The 12,975-nt window shown below is 47.1% G+C and overlaps 1 protein-coding gene across 14 annotated transcripts in view; it reads right to left on the bottom strand.

Moving 5' to 3' along the window:
- The window catches only part of PRELID3A (PRELI domain containing 3A), a 32,401-nt gene extending 23,535 nt beyond the window's left edge, over nucleotides 1-8,866 (bottom strand). For 13 of the 14 annotated variants that reach the window (XR_007145923.1, XR_007145922.1, XR_007145924.1 and 10 more), the window contains exon 1: nucleotides 8,789-8,866. Coding sequence is in view for 10 of the 14 variants with exons in the window: in XM_047828419.1 (XP_047684375.1) it covers nucleotides 8,789-8,820 (32 nt within the window). In the remaining 4 variants the exon portion in view is untranslated. Of the gene's footprint in view, nucleotides 1-8,588; nucleotides 8,737-8,788 lie in introns of those variants that run through there. The other variant, XM_047828415.1, reaches the window with a different exon arrangement.
- Nucleotides 8,867-12,975: the final 4,109 nt, after the last annotated feature.

Here is a 12,975-nt window from a genome sequence, read left to right on the forward strand (position 1 = left end):
CCTGCGTCAGGCTCTGTGCTAACAGTGCGGAGCCTGCTTGGGATTCTCTCTCTCCTCTCTCTCTGCCCCTCCCCCTGCTCGTGCATGTGCTGCTCTCTGTCTCTCAAAATAAATAAATAAACTTAAAAAAAAAAATGAAACTGGACCACTTTCTTACACCATATACAAAAATAAATTCAAAGTGGATTAAAGTCCTAAATGTGGGACGTAAAACTATAAAACTCCTAGAGAAAAACATAGGTAGTAAGTTCTTTGACAACAATTTCCTAGCTATGTTTCCTAAGGCAGAGAAACAAAAGCAAAGATAAATTTATTGGGACTACACCTCCCCCCAAATAAATTTTTTTTGCACAGTGCAGGAAACCATCAACTGAACAAAAAGTCAACCCAGTGAAAGGGAGAAGATATTTGCAAATGGTATATCTGATAAGGGGTTAAAATCCAAAATATATAAAGAATTTATTCAACTCAATACCAAAAAAACCCAAATGATCTAATTAAAAATGGGCAGAGGACCTGAGTAGACATTTTTCCAAATAAGACATATAGTTGGCCAACATACACACAAAAAGATGCTCCAGATCACTAATCATCAGGAAAATGAAAATCAAAACCACAAGGAGCTATCACCTTATGTCTATAAAAATGGCTAAAATAAAAAAGACAAGAAGCTGGTGAGAATATGGAGAAAAAAAGAACCCTCATGGTAGGAATGCAAATTGGCAGGCCATTGTGGAAAACAGTGTGAAGTTCTTCAAAAAACTAAAACTAGGATTACCATACAATCCAGTCATTCCACTACTGAGTATTTACCCAAAGAAAATGAAAATACTAATTCAAGAAGATATTTGCATCACTATGTTTATTGTAGCATAATTTATAATAGCCAAGATATGGAAACAACCCAAGTGTCTACTGATAAAATGAATGCATAAAGAAGATGTGGTATACATGTACAATGGAATATTACTTAGGCATGAAAAAGGAGCTATCGTGGATCTAGATGGTATTATGCTAAATGAAGTCAGACACAGAAAAATATCATAGAATTTCACTTATATGTGGAATCTAAAAGACAAAACAAAGGAATAAATAATGCAGAAACAGATGCATAAATATAGAGACCAAACTGGTGGTTGTCAGAGGGGAGGGGGCTATGGGGGATGGGCAGCATGGGTGAAGGGGACTGAGAGATACAGGCTTCCAGTTGCGGAATGAATTAAGTCATGGGGATAAAAAGTACAGCACAGGGGGACCTGGGTGGGTCAGTCAGTTAAACGTCCAACTCTTGATCTCAGCTCAGGTCATGATTTCATGGTTTGTGAGTTCAAGCCCCACATTGAACTCTGCATTGACAGCATGGAGCCTACTTGGGATTTTGTCTCTCCTTCTTTCTGCCCCTCACCTGCTTGTGTCCTCTCTCTCAAAATAAATCAGCAAACTTGAAAGAAAGAAGAGAAGAGAAAAGAAAGGAAGAAAGGTACAGCATAGGGAATGTAGTCAATGGTACTGTAATAGCATTCGGTAGCTACATCTGTAGTGAACCTAGCAGGACATATAGAGATGTTGAATCACTATGTGGTACACCTGAAACTAACATAATATTGTGTGTTAACTATACTTCAATTAAGAAAAAAAAAAAAAGATATTTAGGAAGTAGTAGTACTTTGTAACAAATTGTGAGAGAAAGAAAAGTGACCATACATTCCAGTTTGCCCAGGACAGTTCCAGTTTTTGCCTTTTGTCTCACAGCACATACTAAGAGTGTCCCCTTTTACTTTCAAAGACATCCTAATTTGGATGATAAATTATGTGTTAATCCCGGAAATAAGGAAAGAGGAGGATTCGAGAATGAGCCCCAAGTTTTGGGCTCGAACAATTGTGTGGATAGTTGGGCCATTTACTGAAAGAGTTGTTGTTGTTTTTAAGTTATACACAATTTTCAGCCGTGCAGGGGGTCAGCACCCCCTAAGCACCCGCATTATTCAAGGGTCAACTATACTTTGTTCCAACTTCTAAGTGGGATGTGATGTGAGGTGGCCAACCTATTTTTTCTGATTATAAAAAATAAGTGTCCAAAATACTGAAAAATAAAGAAAACTATGAAAATAAAACCATCCACAATTCCACTACCCAAAGATGACCACAGCATGTGCAGGAGTCCCCGAGGGCGTCCTTCTCCTACAAGATGCTACCTCTCCTTCTCTTGCCCTGAGCCTTTGAGGTGGGGGGTGGATATCTTTGTCCTTATTTTGTTTCCTGCTATCAGGTCGCAAGCCACGTCCACAGCTGCCCCACTGCTGGGACAATGCTTGTTCAGTGCTAGTTGAGGCTCGAAACTCCTATGGTGGTCCACAGGATGTCAGGCACCACCTTCAAGTATTCAGAGTGGACCCTTCCCCTGAGTGCTTATTCCCCTAATTCTTCCTTCCTCCAATGTGTGTGCCCCCAGAGGGCATCCGAGCCCCCTGCCCCCGAGCCCCCCTGGGTATGTCAACAACACCATCGTTCTTCAGACACACCCAGACAAGTTTAAACAGCACGTGTAGACAGACACAGCCCAGACTCAAAACTAAGACACTAAGACACACACACACACACACACACACACACACACACACGCACGCACGCACCTTAAACAGATTAAACTGCCATCAGGCTCAAACCATAGTCAGATTTATCATATCATCTGCTTTTTATATTTAACTAATGATGAACATCTTCCTAGATCATGAACCTATTTTCAGAAAGGCGATTATAAACAGCTGCACAACAGGTTACCCTGCAGACATTTATATTCAACCAGTTCCCTATGGTGGGTTATTTTTTTTTTAAGTTTATTTATTTATTTTGAGAGAGACAGACAGAGAGAGCCAGCAGGGGAGGGGGAGAGAGAGAGGGAGAGAATCCCAAGCAGGCTCCACACCATCAGCACAGAGCCCGACACGGAACTCGAACTCACAAACCGCGAGTTCATGACCTGAGCCAAAACCAAGAGTCAGACGCTCAACCAACGGAGCCACCCAGGTGCCCCCGTGGTGGGTTATTTAGTTTACTCGGCAAAATACAGACAGTAGTGAGCGCTGGTTACACTCATCTTTCATTCATCTAATTCTTCCTTAAGATAAATTCCTGGAAATGGATTTACTAAACCAAGTATCAAATATTATGACAAAATTAAATGTTTTTGGTCCATATTTGACATCCTTTTAAAATATCAGTTACTGACCATTAATTTACTTTATCCTCATAAAAGTCTGTCCCAGCTCTGAAAGTTTGCAGCAGGGCCCAGACTAGAACTGGGTCTTCCAGCCCCCTAGCCTATGTTCTTTCCATTGAGTTCCATGACCTCTAGATTGGCAGGAACTGGTCTAAAATTCCCTCTCTTAAACAAAGAAATGCTTTTTCAAACTGTGGAATCATGTCACCGAGTTAATGCATCTACTAGCTGTAACATAAAGGGATGAAAAAGCAGAGATGTGGCTGCACCGATCACTCTGTAGGACCCAGACGCCGAGCCTCCCTCTCTGAGGAAGAAAGGTCAGGGGATGGTCATCCAAGATCTAGGGAAGGAGGGAGAACCAGACACACATGAAAGCTGCAAGGGACCTAGTTACATGGGGCCCTTCTCAACGAAATACTCTGCGGGCGCTGCAGGCTAAGGTCCTAAGAGGTGTTCCCATACAAATCCCTGCTTTAAGCAGAATAGGCTTTGCCTCTTAAAATTACTTAAAACTATCAAAAAGTTGAAGAAATATTGGTATTAAGCAAATCTTACACAATAATCTTTCTTTTATATAGAAACCTTATATCTTTCTCACTGATTTAAACTAAATACAAGCCACTTATGACACTCACATAATAAATAATCCTACTGATTATAGGAGAATGATCACATCCGTTTAACAGAGACATCAACAGATGCAGGAAATAACATTTTTTAAAATAACAAGTGTTAAGTACAGCAAGTCAGTATCACACACTTCCTGGTTGAAGGCAATAGCCTGACACTTACTTGTTTGGCAAAAATGGCGAAGTCTGGCCATATGGAGTGTTGGGGAGGACAGGAGAAAGCGGGGAGTTGGAGCTGCCAGTGACACACTGGCCCAGGCCCTGAGAGACGCTGAGCAGGCAGGTGCCCTGGTGTCAGGGCTCAGGCACAGGGTCTGGGTTAGGCAGGACAGGAATCGGCTGGAATTCATCCTCCGGGGTGCGTGGTCCTGGCTATGGCTTCAGGTCACTCCTGGTGACCTTCAGGTCACACCTGGCTATCACTTCAGGTGATCGGGGTGCAGTGGGAACCTGGTCCCAGGGTGGGAGGCCCCCACCACAGAGTGGCTGCCTCAGAGCACAGTGCCACCACTGAAGGGCCAGGCAGCACTCTTGCAGCGCCTGGAAGGTGGCAGCACTAGGCCCACCTGGCACACTGGGGAGCAGAAAGGAGTAACAGAGACATCTGTCTACGCACAGCCAGGGTGGCAGAAAGATGAGTGGGATGAGATTATAGGATGCCTGGGGTGTGCCTGAAATAACCCGGCAGTGGGGGGTTTGGGGGGGTGGGGAGCAGTGGGTGGGGACACGTGAAGCCAAGCCTGGCTGCAAGAGGGTGACTGTCAATGTGGGAGATGGCAGTGGGCACTCACTATTCTCAGCTCTCCGCTTTTGCATACTTTTAAAATTTCCATAATAACAAGCTTTTAAAAATATATATATATATAACTTGCCATAACCAAGGCAACGCGTCCCTGCACCCACCCAAAGCAACTCCAGGCCCAGACCAGCGGTTCTCAGAGAGTGGTCCACACCCAGGAGGCTCCCGGGCCCTTTGGGGAGTTCTGCCAGGCCGAAAGTGTCTCAATGCTACTAAGACATGATTGGCCTTTTTCACCATACTGACATTTACCCTGATGCTGCAAAAGTAAGAGAGTAAAGCTTGCTGGCCTCCCACCGTGAATTAAGGCCCTGAACCCAAACCTGGGGTCAGCGCCCACTGCTATACATGCACTCAGGAAAACAATGCCAGTGTCTTCTTAAGAATACCCATTATGGGGGCGCCTGGGTGGCGCAGTCAGTTAAGCGTCCGACTTCAGCCAGGTCACGATCTCGCGGTCCCTGAGTTCGAGCCCCGCGTCGGGCTCTGGGCTGATGGCTCAGAGCCTGGAGCCTGTTTCCGATTCTGTGTCTCCCTCTCTTTCTGCCCCTCCCCCGTTCATGCTCTGTCTCTCTCTGTCCCAAAAATAAATAAACGTTGAAAAAAAAAATTTAATTAAAAAAAAAAAAAAAAGAATACCCATTATGGGGCGCCTGGATGGCTCAGTCAGTTGAGCGTCTGACTTCGGCTCAGGTCATGATCTCGTGGTCTCTGAGTTCGAGCCCCGTGTCGGGCTCTGTGCTGACAGCTCAGAGCCTGGAGCCTGCTTCGGATTCTGTCTCCCTCTCTCTCTGCCCTTCCCCAATGTTCTCTCTCTCTCTCTCTGCCAAAAATAAGTAAACATTAAAAAAATTCAAAAAAAAAGAATATCCATTATGAAATAGTAAGACTATTAATTTTACATTAGACCCTTAAGTCCCCCCTCTACTGATATTCTGAGCGAGAGAACACGATGCAGGCAGGATGCGCTCCAGCCGCACGTGCGGGTACATGGTGGCTGGGGAAGCACGGGGCAGCTATTGGGTGGGGAGGCCCTCGTGGCTGCTTCTTTCCGGCCCACCACTCCAAGTAAAACAACAGATGGATGACCTCTGGTTATTCAGACGTAGGCACTTGGCAGACATTTTCTCAAAAATTAATAAAGTGAACTTATCACTTCAACAACTGATTGTATTTGCTGCCAAAGAAAATTTGAGCTTCTGAGTGCAGAATGGAATTTTAGAAAACTTGTATCCTCTACCATGAGCCTGATGACTGTGCCATACTGTAAACCTGACGAACCCATATATGCCAAGTGACTGGTGCATAATGTCATAAAAGCACACAGGACTGAAAGACCCGGGCCGATTACTCTGGTAATTATGGCTTTGGAGTTGACATTGCAACAAACTTCAGAAACTACCACTTGTCTCATTGTAGCAGCAAATAGCCCCAATTACTTTAAAAGACTATTAAAATATTGCTGCCTTTTCCAAATGGGTTTTATTCATATACTGAGTGAGGCTGGGTTTTATTCGTATATTTGAACCAAAATAACAGACTGCAAAACACTGAATACAGAAGCAGACATGAGTATCAAGCTATCTTCTATTAAGCCAGAAATTAACAACAACAAAAATATCAAACAGTGTCAATCTTCTTACAACTTCTTGTGCTTTTGGAAAATATAGGTTTGTTATTTAATACAAATGTTATTTACATTAATACAGTGGGTCTATTGTTATTAATTTTAATAAATTGGTAGATATTTTTAAGTTTATTGGTTTTAATTTCTAATATGGTAAATATCGATAGATGTAACACAGATTAAAACTGTTTGGGGTATCTCACATTTTCTAAGAGTGTAAAGGGGTCCTGAGGCCGAAAAGTTTGAGAATCACTAACCCAATGGGCCCTTGATTAAATGGATCAGAAATATGCACAGGGGTGGATGATATGGAATGATATGGTGGAATAAAGGGGGAATGTCATGTTCTTTCAATAAGAGACAGGATAAACTGTGACATATTCATACAATGGAATATCATGCAGCTATGAGACACACACACCTCCTTAACACACTGTTGTGAAGAAAGGGAAATGGTCAAAAGACCTGTACCAGGTGATCTTGATTCCTGTTTTAAAACAACAAACGGCATCACATGGACATCACGTGAACACACACACATAAACGTAGTCAAATGGACCTTTGCAACATAGACCTTCAGAAGGATACCCACCAAATTCATAATTTTGTCTGCCTGTGGGGAGAGAGAAAGGGAAGAGCACTGGAAGGCATTCAACTTTTGTCTGCAATGTTCAATTTCTCTCATTTAAAAGAAAAGGAGGGGGCAGGGAGCAGAGGACCAGCACTTAGCCCACAGCTTGGGGGCTCACTGAATTCTTTTGGTGGATTGCCAGCTGCCCTCATTTTGCAAGGGCACCTGGTTTCCCGGAGATTCCTCAGCCCCTCACTGAGCACCTACTCTGTGCCAGGCACTGGCAGAGTGCCAAGGACACAAAATGAATGAGGTAAACGAATGAAGGACTGATAGAGGCTACTACACCAATGAAGCTCAAAAAAATACGTGCCAGACATAAAAGAAGCCAGACACAAATGACTACGTACTGTATGATGAGATTTATACAAAATGTCTAGAAAAGGCAAATCAATAGAAACAGAGTGGTGGTTGCCTGGGGCTGGAGATGAGAGTGGCGGGGGACTGTGAATGGGCATGAGGGGTCTTTGTAGGATGATGGAAATGTTCTAAAGCTGGACTACAGTGATGGTTGTGTAACTCTGCAAATGCATTAAGAATCACTGAACTGTACACTTTAAATGGGTGTTTATCAATAGTGACTTTCCACAGCTGACCATTCACTTCTGCCTGTCAACCAACATTTCATGAACTTCTAGGATAATCCTTCTCAGGTGTTCAATGACAAAACTGAACCCCAATGCCTGGGCATACAGTTTGCAATGACTTAACTTATCCCCTCTGCATCTGGATGGTGTCAGTTATGTCCCAACCTTGGAAGGACTGAGAAAAGAATCTTTGGAGTCTCTCTCAAGGGGTTTTCTCTGGGTCTCTCAAGGAACCCCAGTCGAGAAAGGCTGCAGGCTGTACAAAAATCAACACTATAACTAGATCCCATAAAGTCTCAAGATCTCATTAAAAATAACTTCAGAGGTTTTAAACCACTTGATAAATTTTTATTTTACATAATAATTTATATAAAAAGGTCAAAGAATGACAATTCCATTTCATGCAATATTTTTTCAGAAATGAAATGCTTCTCTTAAGTGGGGTCAAGGAATCTTTAAAATCTTTGTTCCTTTAAAAAATATTAAAAGATGGTTTCATAGTGTCACAGATCAAGCGACTTATTTGGAGATATCATTTAGGTCACGAAAGTACTCTGAAACAGTTCGCAGTTTTCCATGCCGGCTTTGGAGGCCTTCCATGCCCACAAGTGCATGCAGGCTGAAAGACCTCCAACAAGCCTTCTCCACATTTGGCTTCCTCCCGAGCTCACTTAGCGTCGGTGTTCAATTGCCCTACACAATCTCAGCAAAGGACCAGGCCAGCTCTCCAGGCCTCTGTTCTCCCTGGGTCGCCGCGCGCCCTGCCCAAAGAGCGCATTGTGCAGGCGGAGAGACGGCCTGCTCCCGGGTGGTCTGCGGAGTGCGCACCATCACTTTGCCGGGTCCTCTCCCGGCCACGTCCACTCGGGCCTCCCTGCACACCGGTGCGCCCTGCCGCGGAAAGCACTGCCCCGCTCCCCACCGTTCGGCCCCCGACGGCTAGCGGAGAACCGTCCCCGCGGCTCGGCCCTCCGCCAGCCCGCAAAGGAAAGGCCGCCCCCCGCCCCCTGGATTTAGCAATCCCACCACAGGCCTCCGTCAGTCAGACGGCCCCTCCATCGAACAGACTGCACCACTCGGCGGGATCTCTACCTAACGTCGTCCTAGCTGGGACAAGGCCTGCTCCTCTTTTTAGGATGCCGGGGCCGCGGTCTGGGACCCGCCAGCGCGGGGCCGGGCGGGCTCTGCGAGGGCTGGGTCTGGGGTCTAGCCTTCCTCGACCGCCCCCAGAGGTTTGGGGGCAGGAGCAGGTGCCGGTCCGGACCCCACCGTGGCCCGCAGCCCGACCTCACCCGAACACGTGCTCCGAGCTCCAGATCTTCATCGCCGCCGGCCGCCGGCCGCAAGGCGCGGGTTCCCGACTCGGACTCCGCGCGCCCGACTCAGCGCGCCCGACTCCTCCCTCGCGGCGCGTGAGGGCGGGGCGGGGGCGGGGCGCGCGCGCGGTGGGCGGGACCGGGACCCGCGCTCTACTGCACCTCTCGCTTGCCTGCCGTTTGGCCACGAGGGTTGTGGCGGCTAAAAATAGGGATGCGGGACTCAGCTGTCCCCGCGGATGGGGCATCTGCGCTGCGGCAAGGAGATGCGCGGAGAGCACTAGCTGCAAATGCAGAGATGGAGGTGAGGGACTAATTCTCATCGTTCAGGTTGTCCAAATTCTCCCACAGCTCTTTCCAGTTGGGCTGTTTTCTACTGTTGGGAAGTATAAAGAAAAACAAAATCTCCTGTCAGCCCCCCAGAAACTCTCCACGGAATAGAAGAGAAAGAAACAGTTTTACTACTGAGTAAACATTAAGCCAGAATGTAATGCGTGTCACAGGAGGTAAAGAGATTGCAAACACAGCAAGAAATCTCACCCTTTAATATAGCCAGGCAGGTGCAACACCTTCCACCCGTGTTCTCAAGTGAGAGGGCTTGACAGCACCATTTGTCACGCAGAGTTCATCCTAACTTTACCTGGCAATTAGAGTGGCTGTTTTGTTTGCTAATAGTCTTTATCTAAAGGAGCAATAAAATTCTCATGTCGTCACCATAGAAGGTAGGTTTGAAGCCAGGTGCTCCTGAAAATTAAGCTAACATTTCAAAGAGATGGCTCCCAGGACTTTGACAAAAAATATTTCTGGGTTGTAAAACTGGCCAAAGGCCCACTTAGCTTTTGAAAACATTTACACACATCTCAAAAGGACAAAGAATTTACAAGTTTTCTAGAGTAAATGCTCTTTAAGAAGGGAAAGGAGCGGTTCTTTTCCTTTTGCACCAGGGAAAATCGATTTTGTTTCTTTTTAGATTTGTATTTACCCTGCACGACCACAACCAAAGTTCAAGTGCAAAGAAGCAGACGCTTGTTTTGTGAAGAAGGTGACCTGTGCAGAATGAGATGTGGCATGAGGGCAGGGACCTCGTCCGGTTCACTACTGAATCCCAGGACTTAGCACAGCACCTGGCATTGAGTGGGCATCAGGGCCTTGTTTGTGCGATGAGCCAGTGGAAAGAGAACACAGAAACAACCAGAAACAACCTAACTAGGTTAGGATCCTGGCTCCACCATCTACTTATGCTGGCCTTTACCACCTATGGCTTTAACCTTACAGTAACCTTCCAAAGCTGGTGCTGCTATAACCTATTTCATAGATGAGCAAACTGGGGTTTGAAGAAATGTAAAAGCTCTCTCAGTGTTCACACACTAAGGGATGGAGCTGAAAACTGGCACTAGCCATTCGCAGACTGCGACCTTGGCATCCTGAAAAGAAGAGCCAGCTCTGTTCTTTCTAGGGGCAGTTAGGTAGAGAACTCACAGAGCAATGCAGCCTATCTGATACAGGGGCCACCTGACTGATGAGGCCCATGATGGAACTGCTGAAGCAGGGGGCTGGGGGGCAGCCTTTCCTTTGGGGGCTGGCAGAGGGCTGAGCTGCTGACAGACCGCAGCTACCCATACAGGCCTGGACAGTGGGGTTTGCACGACTCCCCCTCACACCTGTGCTACAGTGGCTCACAATTATGATCGGACCTGTTGTCAAACATTTCCTATATGCTCAGCACTAGGAAGCTAGGTGCTGTTATTTTGATTTTTAAAAAGCATCATCATTTAAAATCAGCATCTTCGCCTGGGTGGCTTAGTCGGTTAAGCATCTGACTTCAGCCAGGTCACAATCTCGCGGTCCGGGAGTTCGAGCCCCGCGTCAGGCTCTGGGCCGATGACCCAGAGCCTGGAGCCTGCTTCCGATTCTGTGTCTCCCTCTCTCTCTGCCCCTCCCCCGTTCATGCTCTGTCTCTCTCTGTCTCAAAAATAAATAAACGTTAAAAAAAATTTTTTTAAAATCAGCATCTTCCACAAACGTGTACTGAGCATGAGACTCGAAGAATGGGGCTGCTTGGTGAGTTAGAACACACTGTAGGTGAGACAGCTCCTGTAAGTACCTCCAGGTCTGAGGGATGACTGCTGAGTTTTGCATCTCACCGAGTGGGGAAACTAAGACCCTAACGAGGTAGCGCCTTGGTACAGAGACACGCTATTCAGTGGTGGAGTTGGGCGACCAAGAAAGGGAGAGAAATGAGACCACCTTTGATCCCTGGGTGATTGCTGCTCAGTCTCACTGTCACCTGCCCTTGCCCCACCTTCAAATCCATCTTACCCAGGGCCGTGGGTTCTCAGGCAGCCATGCCTGGCCTGTGCATCCGGGTGTCATCCGGCCTGTGCAGCACCCTCCCTGCAATTACGTCACAGCCCGTGCACACCTCCCTCTGACGCTCACCACAATGGCTTATGATCATCCGTGGTTTTCTGCCTCCCCACCAGGCTAAAAACCTTTTGCGATCAGGAACTGGATTATCATTATTCTTGGTATGTCCAGAGTCAGAAGCATAGTAGGTACACAATCAATGAAGAATTCTTGAAGAATAAACAAAAGTCCCATCCCTGCTTGAAGTCCTATCCTGATACCTCCATTTGGGGCAGCGTCCACACTTGCATTCGCTCCGTTACACCCAGTCGGCTCTGGGAACAGGGGTGGCTGTGTCACCTGGAATGGAAACCCTAGGTCCCACCTCAGCCCCACCATGCTGTGGGAGGCCGGTGGGGGGACAGGCGTTTGTGGTTTAACAAGTTCCGCCCCGGGACTCTGATGCCGACGGGCGGCAACCGTCTCAGATCCGCCTGTCCACCAGCTGGATTAGGCAAGGAGCTTCCTTGTCATCACCGGACCCTCGCTCATACTATTTCTTCTAGCCAGAACATGCTCCTCCATGCTTGTCCTAGAGGAGAGCACTATATGCAAAAATCCAGAAGCATCTGGGGGAGAGGCAACCACATGCTTTTCATCTTCCTATTCCCAGCCCCTGGAACGTAGGGGCTCAACAAATTCATTCCACTGAGCGAATGGGAGGGATCTGCATCAACTGCCTTTTTTTTTTTTTAATGTTTATTTATTTTTGAAAGAGAGAGAGAGAGTGAGGCAGAGTGTGAGCAGGGGAGAGGCAGAGAGAAGAGGGAGACAAAGAATCCGGAACAGGCTCTAGGCTCTGAGCTGACAGCACAGAGCCAGATGCAGGGCTTGAACTCACAAACTGAACCGTGAGATCATGACCTGAGGGGAAGTCAGATGCTTAACCAACTGAACCACCCAGGTGCCCCTCCAACTGCCTTCTGAGACGATAAGGGGCCACAGCATGAGAGGTAGAACGGTGGTCCCAACCTAGGCTGTGTGCTGGAGTAATCTGAGGAGCTTTGAAAATTATCAGTGCCTGGAACCCACCCTACATTATTTCATTGGACTATCTCGTGGCCTAAGCTGAAGGAGCTTGAAAAGCTCCTTCCCCCCTTCCCCACCCCTTCCCCCGCCCTGGCCACCTGATGATTCTAATGGGCAACTGAGGTGGAAAGGGCAGAAGCAGAGGGGATGAAGGCAAGTCCAGAGGCCCAGTCTAGAAGCTGCTGCACCAGCACAGGGGAGAAATGGGTGCTTGGCCGGTGTAGTGGGGATAAGACTTGGAAACAGCTGAAGGACCTTATAATCAACTGGGCTTAGGGGAGAGGAAAGGAAGGACTGGCCACCCTCTTTCCTTCTCATCCCTCATTCCTGTCATTTACTGAGGAGTTGGCAGTTTGGCTCATGGGGTCTCTCTCTCTCCACTCCCCACTTCCCGCCCCCCCCCCCCCCCCGACCATCCATTGCCTTAATTCTTGCCAGTGTCAACATCTTTGTGGAGGATCTATCCAGAAGCCCAGGAGTCTGATTCCTGGACCTCCCTAACTTTAGACACTTCAGTCCTCACTTGACTTCAGTCATCCACCCCACCAAGCCTGCTGCCTGGATCTTGCTTATATTTTGAATTTCAGCCCAGACATCTCAAGCTCCAACATCTTACTACAGGGGACTCTGCTTCCCTAACAGGACAATGACTGTGTTTAGCTGGCAACTCTCTCACATCAGAGAGTGCTCAGGGAAGGCAGACCCCACCCCACTTGTTTCGGGGCTGG

Source organism: Prionailurus viverrinus, chromosome D3 (assembly GCF_022837055.1).
Source record: "Prionailurus viverrinus isolate Anna chromosome D3, UM_Priviv_1.0, whole genome shotgun sequence".
Lineage (NCBI taxonomy): Eukaryota > Metazoa > Chordata > Mammalia > Carnivora > Felidae > Prionailurus > Prionailurus viverrinus.